This window comes from Pterocles gutturalis, unplaced genomic scaffold (assembly GCF_000699245.1).
Source record: "Pterocles gutturalis isolate BGI_N339 unplaced genomic scaffold, ASM69924v1 scaffold9923, whole genome shotgun sequence".
NCBI lineage: Eukaryota > Metazoa > Chordata > Aves > Pterocliformes > Pteroclidae > Pterocles > Pterocles gutturalis.
This window is the reverse complement of record NW_010118078.1, coordinates 24,219-42,506: the sequence shown is the minus strand read 5'-3', so window position 1 is coordinate 42,506 and position 18,288 is coordinate 24,219. Positions and strand designations below refer to the sequence as shown.

The 18,288-nt window shown below is 37.2% G+C and overlaps 1 protein-coding gene across 1 annotated transcript in view; it reads right to left on the bottom strand.

The window, feature by feature from the left end:
* Positions 1-18,288, bottom strand: part of LMBR1 (limb development membrane protein 1) — a 54,566-nt gene that overhangs the window by 23,959 nt on the left and 12,319 nt on the right. Inside the window, exon 6 of the mRNA XM_010076063.1 lies at positions 16,095-16,198. Coding sequence (XP_010074365.1) covers positions 16,095-16,198 — 104 coding nt within the window. The remainder of the gene's footprint in view (positions 1-16,094; positions 16,199-18,288) is intronic.

The window sequence follows — 18,288 nt, the reverse complement described above, 5'->3', positions numbered from 1 at the left end:
TAACATCATTAATTTAAGAGCTAGAGGCAAAAATCTATACTCCTGACTTTAAAAACAGAGAGGAAAACACAGGTAAATATAAGCAACATTTAATTTTATTTCAATTAAAGCAAAACTATACAAATAAACCCTGAAATTCAACGCTGAATATTTTTTTTCCTTGAGCAAAAACCTCTTCACTGACATTTTGGTTTTGGCTTAACGTTTCTTCTTTGAGTCATTTCACTTCTCTCCCACAGCACCATTATATTACTCAGACTTCTTAGATGAACCAAATGTCACAGCATATCTTCATGGCACAGAAGATATTTCCACTTCTATTTCACATAATGCTCATTGCACTTTTTGAATCCATTTACTCCCCACTTTTTTGTGTGAAAAGAAGCATTAGAGAATCTGCCATCTCCCAAAACAGCAACAATACCATCTGAAACTGGAGACTCCAAGTCAGCTTGCAAAAGTACATTTATTGTTCATGGTCAGTTTACACTATTGTATCTCTCAAGTACAGAATAAACAAAGGAGGAGAATATGAAAAAACACGTAGCGTAGGTACGTAGGACTACTTCAGATTAGCTTTCTAACTAAGCAAGGAAAAATAGCCATACAGCACTAAACCTTAGTGTTGGAAAGGGACTGCATTTGTACTAACTGGAAGAGCTCTTTGGTTCCTCAGCGACAGCGTGCAACTGGAAACAAAGGAAACCTTTACCACACCAGCGAAGGAGGTGGCCTACCCAGCAAGGTATGTGTGTGCGGACATGCCTGTGTATATACACACCCAGGGGCAGGTAAGGGAAGAAGGGGAGAATAGTTCCCTTTAAATCAGAGTTTTCCAGTTCAATTGTTTAATCAGGAGAAATCACCGCAATGAGCTCCTATGATCATTGCTTAACATTCCTAGGGAAACTAAATTGACCATAAGAAAGTGGAAGGGGAAAATACTTGGTATTTTTAGTTTTCCATATTGTATTTGAGGACGAAAATTAAGTTGTCCAAGTCTTCATCTAGTCTTCTTTTCCTAATGATTTTGACAGGTAAGAACAAGGGAAGTAAGCACTATATCACCAACCAGCGTTAACTACACAGCCTTAAATAATGCTCCCATGCTGTAGACTTACAAGATGAACACAATCATAGCCTTTAGAAAGAATTAAAATTGTACCCCTACACCTCAGGTTAAATTGTATTGGTTTTAAATATAGTGATAAGACAATTCCAAACAAGAGTGTGCTCAGGCAATACACTTGTTTTATTTTCAGTAAGACATGCTGACCCCCCACAGTACTTCTACTAGCACGTCAATTTTAAAGAGGTCAAATCCCTTACTTTCTCTTGGCCAATTACTGCTGGGATGCTGGTTAAATTGGAGAGGTAACAAAAAAAAAAACCACACCCCGAGATTTTAAAATCTTTTTTACAGTGCTGCAAATACCAGGTATCAAAAAGAAAATCACAAACTACACAAAGTGTAATTGAGCTTGAAGTTATAAAATTAATGGGGAACAGAAATACATGTGAAGGTGGGGGGTTTTCATACTTTCACTGCTGTACACTAAGAATATTGCTGTGACTCCAGCTTTCATTTGTGTGCACAAGGAGAGAGGAAATAAGGAGTACCTAGAAAAAATATATTTCTTTAAAAAAAAAAACAAAAAAAAAACTTGTCTAGAATAAAGCCTGAGATTAGAAAGATTATTTGTCAGTCAGGAAGGTTAGAAAATCTGAAACTGTAATCAGGACACATAGTTCTCAAAGGGAATAGTCTGAAAATGAGAGAAACGTTGTTCCCAGGACAGACTCAGTTAGGGCCATCCTTTGGGATGCATGAACCACAATCTGAAGGCACTTCTCTTGCTGGACAGTGATTTGAGTTTTAGTAGCCCCATTAAAAGGCTTCTTCCATGAAAGTATCTAGAACAAAACATCAACTGTCATTGCTCCCAGAACTACAAGCAGGTAAGATGATCTTTAGTAACTGCAAAACAGGAAAACAAAACACATCCAACAGCTTGCAATTCCCTCAAGTGAGTTTCAGACTATCCATAAGGCTAAACGGGCTTCTGAAAGTGAATCCCCTGCGTGGTTCCCTGTTGTCAGGGAAGCAGAAGCTTGTTATCACACAGGCCAGCCTGGCACGTTTTCAGCCTATTTCTTTAACATGATCACTTAAGCAAGTGAAATATCTTTTTTAAAGAGAAGATGTTTAACACATCAATCCCAGCAGCCTAGTAATATCTGTCATCTTCTCTGTACAGTAACAAGATGGGGAAGCAAAAACAAAAGATGAACAAAAAGAGCATGTGAAGCACTCAAGTCACGCCTACAAATAAAATCTGGCCTACAAATAAAATCTGTCCTACAAACCCATTTTAAGGATCTTGTGGTGTGCACAGCCTCAGACCTATTGACTCTCAGACTGCTACTTCTTTAAAACTCAATTGCTGAGATATTCAGTTTTTATATTGTTTAATCCTAAGCTACTTACAATGCCTGTAGCAGCAAGCCTAAGGGTTCATGTTTCCAGAAAAGCCTAATTTTCTCAAGAAAGGTTTTAATTATTCTAGAAGTGATCCAACAAATTTTAGTTGCTACTCTGGAAGGGATCAGCAAAATCTTACCATGTTTCTTTCCTATTATGATTAACACAGATAAGTCATCCTGGATGATAATATCCAAAACATATTAAAAACCAGCTGATGGCCAAAAAAAAAAGGTAATTCTTCAGCTGAAAACCCCAATGAAGTATAAATGGCAACAATAGTCCTGAAGCGATGACAAATGTCATACAAGAAAGTCAAAAAGTATAATTTCTAAGGTAACCATTTCTCCTCCCCAGTACATCTGTGTTAAGCAGGATGACTAGTATGCCAACGGCAACACATGAGACTTTTCCCACTATGTGTGTTCACACATAACTCTTAGAGGCTGGTTTTTGCCTTAGTTTGGTGACAGTTTCTTGAATTATATAAACGTAATAATACAAAATGCTCTGCCATTAAGCTAGCACAGGTAAGAAGTAAAGAGCTTGCTCTGCACACAGGTTGTCCACAAGGTTGCAGGTGTCCTGCCCAACTAGCAGTTAGTACAGGGATCTTCCTTGACACAATGACTCAAAAGGACAGTGCACAAGCAAGAAACCTGCTGACTGCTCCTCTCTCCATGAAGAGTCACATGCAAAAATCTGGAAAGGCTTAAAAGGGAATCTCTGATGACTGCCATTCTGGCAAAGCTAAGGTAAAACATGCACCATACACCCAGGAAACACACTGTGGAAGATACAGTTATCTTCCAAGCAGGGACACAACCCTGTGCCAGAATCTCACTAGTTGTTCCTTTTGGGGAAAAGAATGATTATATAAACAAAAGCCATCAAGCTATTTTTTGCCAATTTTCGCTCTGCCAGTTGTGATTAGTAACACAAATATTATTTTCCAGCAATTTAAGCATAATTTTTAATGCTTTCTAATGCTACAAGGATTTCAACATATATATACAGACAATATTTACCAAGAGTTCCTGTGTTTTAACATCAATGAAGGGGTAGAAAAACTTGTAACATAAGAAGCAAAACTCCTGATAAAACCAAAGAACTACAGCCACATCCCTGCCTCAAGAAAAAGCATTTCTGAAAATCTTTGCTGGAACACTACCCTGGCTATAGTGGTTTTGATGAACACATTATTAGCTCTTATAAGATGGACATTTTTGGAACTACATCACCAATGTACAACTGGTATGGCTTTTGTTAATTCTAGTTAATTCCACATTTTAATTTGGTTGCAAATTGTGCAGAAAAAAAAAATTAAAAAAACTATTATCAATTAAGTAAAAATTACAACACATTACACACAAAACCAGAGTCTTAAAGTTTCTATGGTGCTGAATATTTGAATACAGTTCTACTTGGACATCTTGACCTCTTGCAAAGTAGGTAAACATTACTTTTTACACCATGCCCTGACCCACGGGGAAAGCCTGGGAAACATTCCTACAATCATGGCACATTTAAAGTACACACGAAGCCCATTGTTTTCAGGTGACAAAAAGGAGTCTTAGTAACCTCAAGATTTGTTTCGCGAGAGGCTGACTGCAACAAACATGCATGCTAACATCTGCAGAAAATAAATGGAGGTACTAAAAAAAGAACAAGAATTACAGCACATATGAGGTTGGGGATGTTATACTGACCTCAATTACATTGTTAGCATGCAATACTCCCTCTTTCTCAGCTGGTGAGCATTAGTGAAGAGATCAGCTTCAAGCATTCTAACCATTCCTATGGTTAGGAACCATACATTCATAGAATCATAGGATGGTTTCGGTTGGAAGGGACCTTAAAGATCATCAAGTTCCAACCCCCCTGCCACGGGCAGGGACACCCTCCACTAGCCCAGGTTGCTCAAAGCCTCATCCAGCCTGGCCCTGAACACCTCCAGGGATGGGGCATCCACAACTTCCCTGGGCAACCTGTGCCACTGCCTCACCACCCTCATAGTGAGGAATTTCTTCCTTACATCTAATATAAATCTACCCTCTTTCAGTTTAAAGCCATTACCCCTTGTCCTATCACTACATGCCCTTGTAAAAAGTCCCTCTCCAATACTTCGAGCAATCACCTATTCAAGGCAGTGCAGAACAATTTTTTTTAATAAGGAGACACATTTTCCATCAGGTAACATGGAAACACATAGTACATTTAGCACACTGATATTTAGTCAAGGGGTCATTACCTTATGAGACTAACACAAATTACTGAGTCAAAACCAGAAGCTGTAATTTTAGGAAAACTCAGTTCACTTTAAAAAATGTAGAAGCCAATGACTCAGTATCCTCACAGAGCAAGCTAGAAAATTTTAATCAAGAACCAATATATTCAGGTATCAGATTCAGTTTGCTTGCCCATTCAAGAACCAAAGACTTCAGACTTCTACCAGTGCTGACTGTGTCTTCTCCCACACCACCTCTTCCCTCACAGAATCTTTTGAGCCTGTGGGAATTTATACAGCATAAGTAACAAAAGCCAGAAATTTCAAAGAGAAACTAAGAACCAGAAACAGAAAGACAAAATGAAAGCTAAAGGAACTTGATGGAAAAAAAACACTAATAAAGATATGTACCAACAAGTGTCAGAGCTATGCCTGCCAAGTTGGAAATGAAGGATGAAAATCACTCAAATAGAGGTCAAAAAAAGATGTCTATCTACTAGGCTGGTGAAGAGGACACCTATCCAGGATGCAGTACACCCACTGGACTGACTCCTCTGCCAAGGAAAACTTGGGCCCTCTTCTCCAGTGTCCCAGAAGAGTATCCAAACCACAATGTTATAGTATATTTTGGGGTCCATATCCATCAAACTTTCCTGTCAACATCATTGCAGGAAAATAACTCACTGAAATTGCCTAAGAACTAAGATGGATTCCTTGCAGATTTGCATCCTTGTGACTGGGATAAAAAACAGTTCTTTCCCATATTTTTTCCTAAGATCTATTTAATTAACCAACACAGGATGGACTCCAGTGAGAATAACAACACAAGATTCATTTATTGCCTAGCAGTTAAGGCATTGTTTCAAATACATGGATTCAAATTACTTAAGGAAAAAGCATACACCCGACTCTTCCATATCTAGGAATCATTCTTGCACGAATCTTGCATTCTTCTATTTAACATAGAAATAATATATTAGAAAAACACTCCCTCAAAATTTTGTAACAGAAGACATACTATTTTTTTGAAATGAGGGAAAAGCTGGACAGAATATCAGAGAAAATGCAAACACCTACTAGCTGGAATAAAATAACTACAGCCTACAGCTGTCAGATGTATGCAACTACCCTGCTGCTGCCTGCCCTTCCCTCCTGTGCAGAAGGAAACTATTGCAAAAAAGCCAACATTATGCCTAGGCATTTATTGAAAAAGACAGATGCACACCTAGTGACACTATAGTAAAAGCATACAACACAAACCTTTTTGGGGGAAGGGATGTAAGAAATTAAAGAATACATATAGTGAAATGATGACTGTACCAATGCTACCCCTTTCCCCCGCAAGTTTCCTCTGTTGTTCCATTTGCCAGCCCAGCCCTCGTTAATTAGCTCCTAGATGCTCCACTCCCTCCACCTACCAAATTTCCCAGACTTTCCAAAGCCACCTGCAACAACAACATGGGAGCTGTGGGATTTCTGACGCTATGAGTCTCCCTCTAATCATTTACTTTTGGAAAAGAAAGAATCTTTCCTGCTAGACTGGAGTGATAGGAAGACAGATATTTTCCAACTTCTTTGTAGCTTGGCAGAGGATTAAGATAAGTAATGCAAAAGTATAAAGAAAGACTTGGAATTTGTGACTGTGTTTCTGGCAGAAAGAAACTATGAAGACAGTTCCCAAAAGCAAATGACACATAGAAGTGCAAAGGTCACTATTAGTGTTCTAAAATAAAGATAAACCCAAAGTTTTTTTGGTGTCAATGTCTGTTACTAACCTCCCGCAAGGGTAAATAAGATCAAGAAGAAAGCACACTTCTAGGAATTGGCCAAAGCACCAGACTGCTAGAAGTTCCTTTTAGTAAGCTGGGAAATCCTTCAAAAAGCTACACCAAAAAATAAAATGGTCAGGGATGGGAGACAAACTCATTGGTCCCCCTTCCTCCCCTCCTTTGTAAATAAAGTTGTTGGCTGCCTTACAAATCCCCACTACAGATGCATTAGCTCCTTCTTTGCACTGTTAATTCTTAATATAGAGCAATCCTTAATGTGGAGTATTTCTAGTAATACTAAATAAGTAATATAGACTAAAGGTCTAAATATCACATTGCTGGTTATCAGTATTAACAAAAAACCATTGTTTTTAGAGATGGAATCATAAATGGTGTTTACCTGGTAAAGCCTCTTTTAAGAAAATGAAGCCCATTAGAATATTTTCATGCCTTTCTATTATTAAGACATTTATATTAAAACTTCCAACTATTAATATAAAATTATATGGCAAGTTTCCTCTCTGTGAATTAAGTCTGTAAAGTCTTTTTTATTTTTATATTAAGTAACAAAAGCATATAAGGAGACTTTAAAAAGATACAATGTTCTTGCTTGTCCTGAGAGGTCACTATTTGATGTCAATGAAAAATCAAATGAAAACACAGACTAATGTGAAAATATTCAAATCTTAATAAAGTATTTCTCATGCACAGAACATCCATTTTTATTAAAAAATCACCACGTTCAAATAAAAAAAAACCAGCAGATCAATTTAATGTTTCTTACCATTTAAGAAAATAAACTAATATACTCAGATGGAAAGGTGTTCACATTGCCTTCTTGAAACCTTTAACTCAGAATGCCAAATTTTTAGAGGCATCTGCCTTTTTCTGTTGACTAGAACAGGTGGCTTCTAGATCGCCTGAATCACAGTCATTGCAGGGATCCTGCATGTGTGAATACTTCCTTCGTTCCCAAAGAATGGCAAAATTTTCTAGTTTAAATGAAGTACTGATATGAGTTTTATCATAGATGGACAATTAAAAAAAAGAAATACATCTCAGGGTTTTTAGATGTACAGCTATCATCTAGCAGTGTCTACAGAGGGCACTAAGAGTGCTCCATCCAAACAAAATTTGAAAACTACTCACTTCTTCCTAAAAAAAAAAGTATCTCAGAAAAAAAAAGTATTTTAGAACCCCACACTTTAGTTTACATCAATGATAAACAAAGAGATTCAAGCTTAGTATTTGCTACCTGTACCATCTATAGACTTTAAAAGTAGAATTATTTAGCATGTCTATTTTCATGCATGTAGAACTCCCTAAGTTATCCTAAAAACAAACAAAAACTGTAACAAAAAACCACTCAATTTATTCATTAAGAGAGCAGCAGAGAAAAACATTCACATCTTATTCCATTTGGAGGCTTCCAGCTACGTGTTAAAAGTCCACAGCAAAGAACTATGGAAATTCCACAAAACATAAGCATGCTAAATACAGGAGAAGTGTATAAGTTCAGGGCAACGTAGGTGTGAGGAAAGCACAAAAGTTCAGCGACGCATTTCGTTCCTGGCTCAGATGAGGTGGAATAACTAATGCTCCAGTGCTAGCTTCTAAAACTAATTAGTTTTACAGATGACTCTACCCAGTCATAACGCAGTCATCTAATACAGTTTCTCACAGTATGCTAGAGAAGTAACGATCAGAAAACCACATTCTGAAATAACACGAAGCGTGTTTGGGATTTTCTTTGTACAGTATTTTTACCCCAATATTACTAACATTCCTTGTTTTGTCATTAATCTACTAATTTCCATAGTTCAAATCCATGAAAACATTGCAAGAACACAGACTAACCTGACACATTTTACCTTTCTGTCTACACTAAAGAGTTGGTTAAAAAAAACTAATTACAATCTCAACCCCATAAACTACTGCACAAAGGCTGAATCCTTGCTCAGCTACTGAAGCTGCAGTGAGGCAGGCTGTGCAGAAAAGCTAAACTGCATAAACTATACCATTAGCTTATCTCGTGTTAGCCTATTTTTTTGTAACTTACACTGAGGCCTCTTTAAAAGAACTACCTTCTAATTTATGGAAGCAACCAACTGACAGTTAACTACTTCAATGAAACGGAGCACAGATCACATCTCATCACATCTTGATCCAATGTGTGCAGCAACCAACATCCACTTATTTTCCCCTCAGCCACCCCCAGACACAGAACTGCTACATATACTCAAACAAACTATACATGTCCTTATGGTAAAATAAAAAGGACAGATTTTGCATACAGTGTCCCCAACAGACTTAAGCAAGACGTTTTATAAAACCTTACAAAATGTTTTATTTATCTACAAAAACAAATTCACATTAAGCCATTATTCCTCAACAGTCAAAAGTTTCTGTCTCCTGGACAGCCACTGATTCTTGTATTTCTTTTATCTGGCTCTCATTGAAACATGACGTGGCCCTAAGCTGAAGAATACGTGTGTTATTTACCTGTCCGGTAACAGCCTTTGTTCCTAAATGTCTCAATACAGACACATAAAAAAAAAGTTAAGCATGCTGAAGTCTAGGCTTTGTAGCACAAAAATTAATACAACCAACATTCCCAACCTCTTCTTGACCTACCTGTAGTAATTTTCATGTTCTTACTGTCTTTAACTTAACTTTGTCTTACAGCCATTGTGAAAGGACAGAAAAACAGACATCCCTTTTACTTTTTTTTACAAAGTACAGTACAGCATAGTTACATATTCCAATCACATGTCCTCAAAAGCAGGCCATACACTCACGTAACTCTTCTCAGGCTACTTTGCTGAAATATACCTGTAAGGTAAGAATTTTTTTTTCCTCTGCAGAACTGCCAGTGAAGGACCTGGTAGTGTTAAGCTATAATTATAACAAGTTTTCAGAGTTTAGTGTAGACACTTGTCAATGTGACATGCTAACAAGTATGATGAACCTTCTCATCTTCCATTTCCTGACATTTTATAAGCTCTTCTCAAATTTAGTACGAGATGTGTCTGTCCTCTACATTACAAATTATAAACACACTCTTCATTTAGCTATGCACATGCCATTTCTGAGACTTCGGCAGTAGCACGAAGCACACGAAGAGTCAAGATATGCACCATTCTTGATGCAAGATTTACCATTAAATATAGACCATAACTCTCCACCTGACATCTTACAGATTATGTTATGGGTTTGTATAACTGTCACTTAAGTATGCTTTTATTTTAATAGGGAGGAGAAAAAACCCTGATGAAGCTACTTGTCAAATCAGAATCCCAGAATAATCAGAATCTACTTCTAAACAACAACAAAAAAAAGCCTAATAAATTTTAAGTGGTGTCATTTTAAATGACTCCAGCTTAAAGAACTGGACTTCATATCTGAACTTAAGATGTTACCTTACGTCAAAAATACAAAACCAGACAGCTGCCTTTGATGTGACTGATTAAACAACTTTTGTCTCTGGTATTACTAACGGAATGAGTAAATGGGTTGTAATATAATGTATAATAATTCAGTTAGATACTAGTAAACATTTCATGGAGACCAGAGCACTACAGTCTCAGTTCATGCTGAATGATTTTATAGACAGATAAATACGAGCTTAAATGCCAAATACACATACATAGTTAACAGGGCACCCCAAGACTATTTGGTGAAGCCATTATACACAGTGGCCCATGGGTACTGCAGTTGGAGGCACATTCAAGAATAAAACATGAAGTCAAATGCTGTTTCCATACAAAGTTCAAGACTCTCACACTCTGCAAATCACTTTTCCAGAAAAATTGAGACAAGTTGAGAAAACTGACTGATTTTAATTAGAGATAATCTCATACTGGAAAGGATTTCTAAGCCATTTTCCCCAGTACTTTGTATTATAGAAACAATTGTTTTCCATGGAATACCCCTTGAGATTAACAAAAAAGTTCTTAAGAGTAAATACTTCAAAACTAACTTTGAATATACTTCCTACATTGCCTTCATCACATATTGAAAATGTATTTTACAGTGCTCTACATCAACAGTTGTACCAGAGTTCTACTGGTACACAGAGCAAAACTGGGGAGTATAGCTTTTCTATTTAAAAAAAAAAAAAAAAAAAAAAAAAAAGAAATCAGAATTTCTATATTCATCATGAAAGGAAAAAGCAGCGAGTTTACTTTTCACCTGTATTACTATGTTTAGTTACCTAGAGCATTCAAATACAATGCACTGCAACACAACACATTAGAAACTTAAGCTTAGTTCAGTCTTATTACATAGTAACATGACTAGGAAAAGTCATTGCTCTCGATAAATATAGACTATCAAACCAACCCAGATATTGAGGAGATGGAAGACACACACACACTGGCGGTGCTCAGCAAGTTAGCAATAGCTTACCTTTACAGCAAAAAAAGCAGTTTCAAAAAATGCTAGTAATTGTATTTTCACAAAATTTCAATATTTCACTCCCTCCCCAAAAAAGTAATTTTATTTACAAAACACATTTTTAAAAGCCATGCTCCAATGAAAGAGGGGAAGGGAAGAAATCTGCCTTTAACAGCAGAAAGTACTGTTATTTTACTATTTGGAAGGGAACCTACAAACCACATTTTCCTTGCATGGGCTAAGCTGCAACTGCTAACACAGGCAGGACTTTGCAGTCAGGACAGCCAAATCTTTATACAGTAGCAAGCATGATGCAATAAACAGTTCAGAACACCGGCCCATCTCACCTGCCTTAAGTGTATGAATAAAATGCTACATTTTTAAGTGGTGTTTTTATTAAAATAAACTCCATGAAAATTTGAGAAGAGATATCAAGGAAAGGCAAGCAGATGGAGAGACTAGCTGACACATAACAATAGCCGGTGAAATATTACTCTTATTTTCTGTAATAAACACCAAGATCAAAACATTATGCAAGTTAAATTTCCTTGAAAGGTTCCCAGCAGGAGTTTTCCTTTTTGTTTGTGCAGTACGCGATTTCCTCTCACCCACAAAAAACATACCAAGAATGTGCATGTGCCACTAACACTAAGCAGCACTTCCTTAATCACTCATTTCCAACAATTTATGGATGATCAGTGGCAAAAACGAGGAAAAATAATGAAAGCATGCAATGAAAGCTCATTGAGACAAACCGGCTTGGACTTCCTACTCATTTCTGTGTCTCTTTAAGATGGGGGTCTGATACAAATTAGCCACTGGGAAAAAAAGTCATCTGGTCATAAAATACAGTACAGGGTCACTTTTATGTAAGTTTGCCAAAAGGGACATAAACCAGGACAATTTCAAACTGTGACACAGGATAGAAGTATATTAAAAAAAATCTTTGTTCCTCCTCCATTGTGCTGTCATGTTGCTCAGCTTTATAGACATTCTGAGCACCAGCTCTGGCCTCTTCGCTTCCACCTGGTCTACCTAATTAATTAAGCAAGGAAGTTACCTCAAATTTTTGTACTATTTGTTTTTATTATCATGCACTCCTTTTGATGTTCCAGGAGTTAACCTCTTAATCCACAGACTCTGTGTGTTGTGTTCTGAACATTTTGGGATGTCTGGATAATTTGGATAATTGGTCAGGATGTTGCTGTCGCTCATGTTAAACTTTATGCCATGACTTCAAGTTCAAAGATCAGTATTAAGGTAAAATACTTCATAAAGCCTTTTTAAAACTCCACACTCGTGATTACGCAATACCTAGTTATTCCAGTTTCTCATGGCGGTAAACTGCACTATTTGTATTTTCTTACAAGGAAATTATTCCTAAACATCTTTATCTTTGTCAACTTCAAATAAATACAAATTTCAGTTGAAGTTACATCAAGAGAAAGCGTATTTTAAGGTCAAGAAAAGGCATAGCAATTATCTCTTCAAAAATGCTTGCCTCCTTCGCGCAGCAGCATGCATGTAATTTTCTGTGCAGTCTATTATCACACACGGAAACGTCAGCACCGTGAACTACAGATCCTCAACAGCAAATACCATGATTCCCCTTCTTCGGAGAGATTGACAGAGAATGAGGTTAATTCTGACATTAAGAAACTTAGTTGACACCTTTCTTTCGTAACTGTACTACAGAATTTGAGAAGGCCAGTGACAAAGAACTCAAAAAGTGCCTAAACAAGAAATATAGCTTTATGTTCAGACTCTGCAAAGGAAGACAAGGAGAATATAAAAAGATATTTAAATGTTTTTAATACTGATGCAGGAGATTAAAGTTACTTCAGGTAGTCCAACAGCTCAGTTAATGGCACCAGCTACAGTGTAACGTATCACAATGATCTCCAACTACTTCAATAGTCTTGAAAAACTTAATTTACACGTGCATGAAAATACATAAGTGTGTAAAAGTAGATATATGGTGTGTACATATATACACAAAGATATACATATACACATATTATACACCAGCAATATCACTTTCATAATTATTTTTCTGATAACAGAAGTCTGCAACTGCCTTTAAATGGAAATAAACTCTATCAAGGAAGAGCACTTAAGCTCTTTAAAAGAGCATGGTCACCCCCTTGGGCCCAAAATGCCCTTTCTGAATTAACATAGTGGTTCTAATTAAAAACTAGGCAAAGAATCAGTTTGGTTTCCAGTACAACACTGCATCCGCCCATGGTCGGTACCTAATTTCCGTATTTCTCTCCCCTGCACAATATGTAAGTCCTTCGCTGTTTTAAACTGTTGCCCTGGGGAATCGAAAAGAGTCTATAAGAGGGGCCCTGTGCCATTTAGAAAGTATACTAGCAACCAAGAAAAAAAAAACATAGTAAATTGGAAGATGGTTAATCAAATCCATTCAGATTCATGAAACTCAAACAGTTAAGGGGGCAATACTTCCTTACAAGAGCATGGAAAGAAAAGTTATACAAAGCTCCTAACAGTAACCTATAAGCTATCTGAAATATCGTAACTTGCTAAAAATTTTCATTACAGTGAATAAATAAAAATCAACTTTTATAGAATAATCTACAATAAACACCCAAACAGATGGCTAAAACTCTGGGGGTTAGGCCCACATGTGATAATGACTAACATTACTGTTGCAATTTAAGCTGAACAAAGAAATCCATTTAAAAATTAAAAAAATCCATTCAATTTCAGAACTGAACCTCTTTTAATCATTCATTTTCACAAGTTCTATTAAAATCCAACAAGCAATTCTTACATGAACACCTTCAAATAGGCATCTTGACTGTGCACACCTAAATCTCAAGTGACCTGTTTATTCGTTATAATGAAGGTAATTCTATGAGAAATTCCAAATGATCTGCATAAAAGCTTCCACTGGAACAGTGTTTTTATCCAGGTTTTGAGCTGAGCTGGGTATCTAGAATCAACTGCCTTCCCTATTCCTTGTATCCAGCTTGCAACTGAAAGATTAAAGATTACATATCCTCTGCCAAACCTCCTTATTGAATGTCTTCACATTTACAGTAGATCACTCTTCTTTTAAATGCTGCAAGTTTTGCCAAATGTATGAAATGTTCTTTTAAATTGAGATGACTAAAATTTGATTTTGCCAGTTAACAGTAATAGCACTTTAATGATATTTTGTCTCTCTGGCCCATTAGTCTGATGTGATGAATGACAAAATATTATTTTTTTTTTTTAAACATGCACAAGGAAAATCAAAATGAAAATAGTTTAAAGTACCAGAATTCCACAAGGAAATCGTGGTCCCAAAATCTTCTCTGAAAACAGACAGGCAATGTAACTACTGTAACACTGTAACTAAGTTTTATGTAAAGTGCAAGTTTAATGCAGCTGGGAAGTAATGCATCTGTTGAAGCCAACAGAAATCTACAAGCCAAGGGAACACAGGAGTGGTACCATACATGGTATGCTAGTGGAGAGAATCCTTGGTTTTGGTCGGACTGCAGGAGACACAACCCCCACTAAATTCAGTTAACATTTCTTTTTTAGAAGAAAAGATATACATGAGTTTTGGCTAGATACTTAAGCAGCCTCCACCTGAAAACTGAAAGGACAAACTGAGTTGCTGAAAGTTTTCTTAGCCCTATAGATACCTGAATTGAAGGAAGAAGTAGAAAGTTTTTTTCCCAGACAAACTGGATAAGCAGAGTTAAACACAGTAATATGGACAATCCTTAGCCCATCACCAAACTCCTTCGAAGCTGAACTCATTAGCTTGGTCATGCAAACCTCCATCTGAAGTAACTTGGATACATCTACAATTCAGTCAACACAAAGTAACACTGCATGGAGCATCAACCAGCTCTGAACAGGCTACACGGAACAAGTACTTACACACCACCTTGGTTGGGTCCTGCAGGTCCTTTCTGACACAGCTATAGTGCTCACTCTATGTTATCTCCCGGTAGCTTCAGCTATAGAATAAAGTCTCTGTTTCTTCACATTACTCTCTCTGAATTAAAACCTTCCTTCATGCTGTACTTTCTAAGTATCTTATTTTCTTTGCTGTTCTCCATTCTCTCTTAAGCATCTCCATGAACCCTAAAATCCCAAATTGGATGCAGTACTTTCACTTGAGTTTTTCCCAATTCCACCAAGAACAAAAATGGCAACTTCATCGTCTCGGTGCCACATTCCTGTCATGCATTATGACACGGAATCATGTTTTCCTTCCCACCACAATCATCCCCTTGTTGATCTACATTAAGTGCGATCCATCAATGACTCGGTCTTTTCAATCCATCTTTAATGCATTTCATTTTTCTCATTTCACACTACTTTTCAAGATCCTTCGCTTTCTTGTAACTGTCATCCAGAGGGTATGGAATTCCCTGAAGTGTAGTATCATTTAAAAAAAGCATAATCATTTGGACAATAAAGATAACTGAAAACATGCTACAATTGGTCTCCAGACAGCCATTCCAGTTTAATTTATTTGATATTTATGATCTGAAATTCCTTTTGCTGGGCCTCCCACTATACTAATTTTTCATTATATTTCTTTAGTATACATACTAATAATTATCATCTTATTGTTCAGAAATTGCTTTGCCAAATTACATGCTTTGCTGAAACATTCAGCCCTCTCTACTTAACATAATTAGTTATGCTCTACCCATTTAAGACAGTTTTCTTAACATATTATTGTTAAAACTGACCATACTTGAAACTTTTGGGAGATGTTTGTAGTATTTAAAATTCACAAATCAAGCTTGTCTTCTATGGGTCATCTGTTACTTAATAACCCTTCCCATTAGTAAGAAGCCTGTACTTTTTTCCCTTTTTACTCTATTTCTTGTATATTTATTGAACCGTCTCTTAACATCCAAAAAAAATCATTTTCCAAAAAATAAAACCTCAATTAAAACATTTTTTTACTTAAAAAAAAAAAAAGATGCATTAAGTAACTTTATTCATCTCAGTATATATTGGGTTTTCAAGGACTTTTTTTTTGCCCCTTAAGCTTACTCACAGCCACACACTGTAAAATCACTTCACCTGCTTCTGCAAGTGTGCACATTAGTACTTAAACATTCACACAAACATACATATCCCAGCATCAAATCCTCCAAAATTTGTAATTTCAGTTTCAACAGAAACGAGGGCTGAAAATAGAATACATGGTGTAATTAGTCTGTATTCAACAGTATTTTCCTACCTTTTTTAAGCCAGCAAATCCTTCCGATTCCAGGAAGAAAAAGGCAAAGGGCATCAACACAAACAAACATAAATTTGAAAAAAGAGAAGCAAGATTCCATAAACCTGCAACAAACAAGAAAAAGTTTACAGTGTAAGTTTCTCAGCTTTAAAAGTTAAAGATGTTACATTTTCCTTCTTTACATATAACAACATAGTATACATACAAGTACTAACAGAAGCCAGGCTTTCATGGATACATAGTTATTTACACGTCATTGCTGAAAAACACCAATTTCTCTGCGTAACAATCTTCAAATAAAAATTGGATACCAACTTAAACAGCAGCAACTGTCTGAAATCTTGGAAGACAGACTGCAAACTCAGGTTGACTACTTCCACAATATCCCACTCAAAGCTCTTTAGAGAACTGTTTAAAAAATTTTCAGGACAAAAGTACTGCCATCAGTGAGCCTTACAAAACTCAGTTCTGCGTGCTCACTTCCTCCCCTACTTTTCTCCTCAAGAAAAACTTAGATATCTAAGTCATAGATTTTAACATCAGCAATACACAAATTCCACCACCACCTCCAAATTAAAAGAAGGTATCATGGTAACAGCAGCTGCCTCCCACGATGAGATGACAGGATCAGTGCACATGAGGAGAGCAGTGGATGTTGTTTATCTCAGCTTTAGTAAGGTTTCCAACATCATCCCCATAACCTCCTCAGACAAATTAATGAAGTACACCCTAGGTAAGTAGACTCTGAGGTAGACTGAAAATTGGCTGAGCTTCCAGGCTCAAAGGGTTGTGACCAGCAGGACAAAGTCAGGCTGGAAGCCAGTCACCACTGGTGTACCCCAGGAGATTGATACTGGGTTTTACATCTCTGTTAACGACCTGGACGATGGGAGAGAGTGTCACCTAGGCAACTTTGCCAATGACACAAAATGAGGAGGAGGAGCAGTGACCTGCCATTCAGATGAACCTCAACAGGCTGGACAAATGGGCAGAGTGCACACTGGGGACCAGCTGTCCCAAATGCAGCTTTATAGAAAAGGTCTTTGTCTGTTGGACACCAAGCTGAACACAAGCCAGCAATGTGCCCCTGCAGCAAAGAAGGCCAACAGCATCCTGGGCTGCATTAGAAGTGCTGCCAGCAGGCCAAAGAAGGTGATCCTTCCTCTCTGCTCAGCAGCTGGTGGCACACATCTGGAACACTGCATCCAGTTGTGGGATCCTCCATACAAGACAGACATGGACATACTGGAGTGAGTCCAGCAAAGAACCACAAAGATGATTAATGGACTGGAGCATCTGTCAGCACAAACAGAGGCTATGAAAGCTGGAATTGTTTGGTCTTGAGAAAAGAGGACTTTATCAATGTACAAAAATATCTGACGAGGGAGGAGGAAAGGAAAAGAGTGAGACTCTTTACAGTGGTATCTAGTAAATGGAGGGGAGGAGATGAGCACAAAATGAAAACAAACAAAGCCCCTTAATTGTAAGAAAAAACTTTTCCCACTGTGAGTGTAGTCAAACATTGCAACAGGCTGTCCAGAGAGGTTTTGTAATCTCTATCCTTCAACATTAAAAACCTGCCCAGGCATTGCCTTGAGTAGCCTTCTCTAACTGACCCTGCTTTGAGCACAGGGGGTCAGACTAGATGATTTCCAGAGGTCCCCGCCAACCTCAACTATTCTGTGTTCTATGTGAAGAATCAACAACTAAAACTAGGACATCTGTAAGACACATGTGACATCTGCAGGAAGGGAAAAGGTTTAGAAAACAACCTGAAGTGATAACTGATCTCCATTAAGGGTATCTGCTCTATTAAGATTTTCTAAGCTGAACACTTCCTGAACAGCCAACTTCCCGTGCATAAACATGAACCCATCATCAATCCACAAAAAGTTGCGAAGGATGCTTTGTTTCTTCGTTATAAAAGCAACAGTTTACCTACAATTTAGTACTAGTGCAGCTAACAGGTTTAACTAGTGTCACACGTTCTGCATCCTGAAAACACAGCTTTTATTTTGCAGCTGGGAAAAACAGGCTTAGTCTCTCACCTTCCCCAAAACACACACGTTTCCATGATCCTGCAGGACTATATTATATCACCTGAAGTCCAAACAAGAACATCCCCTTTGATAAGAAAATCTGAACTAACAGCTTCATTTATTTCTTTCTTCTGATGTACAGGCTTGTTTGTTAC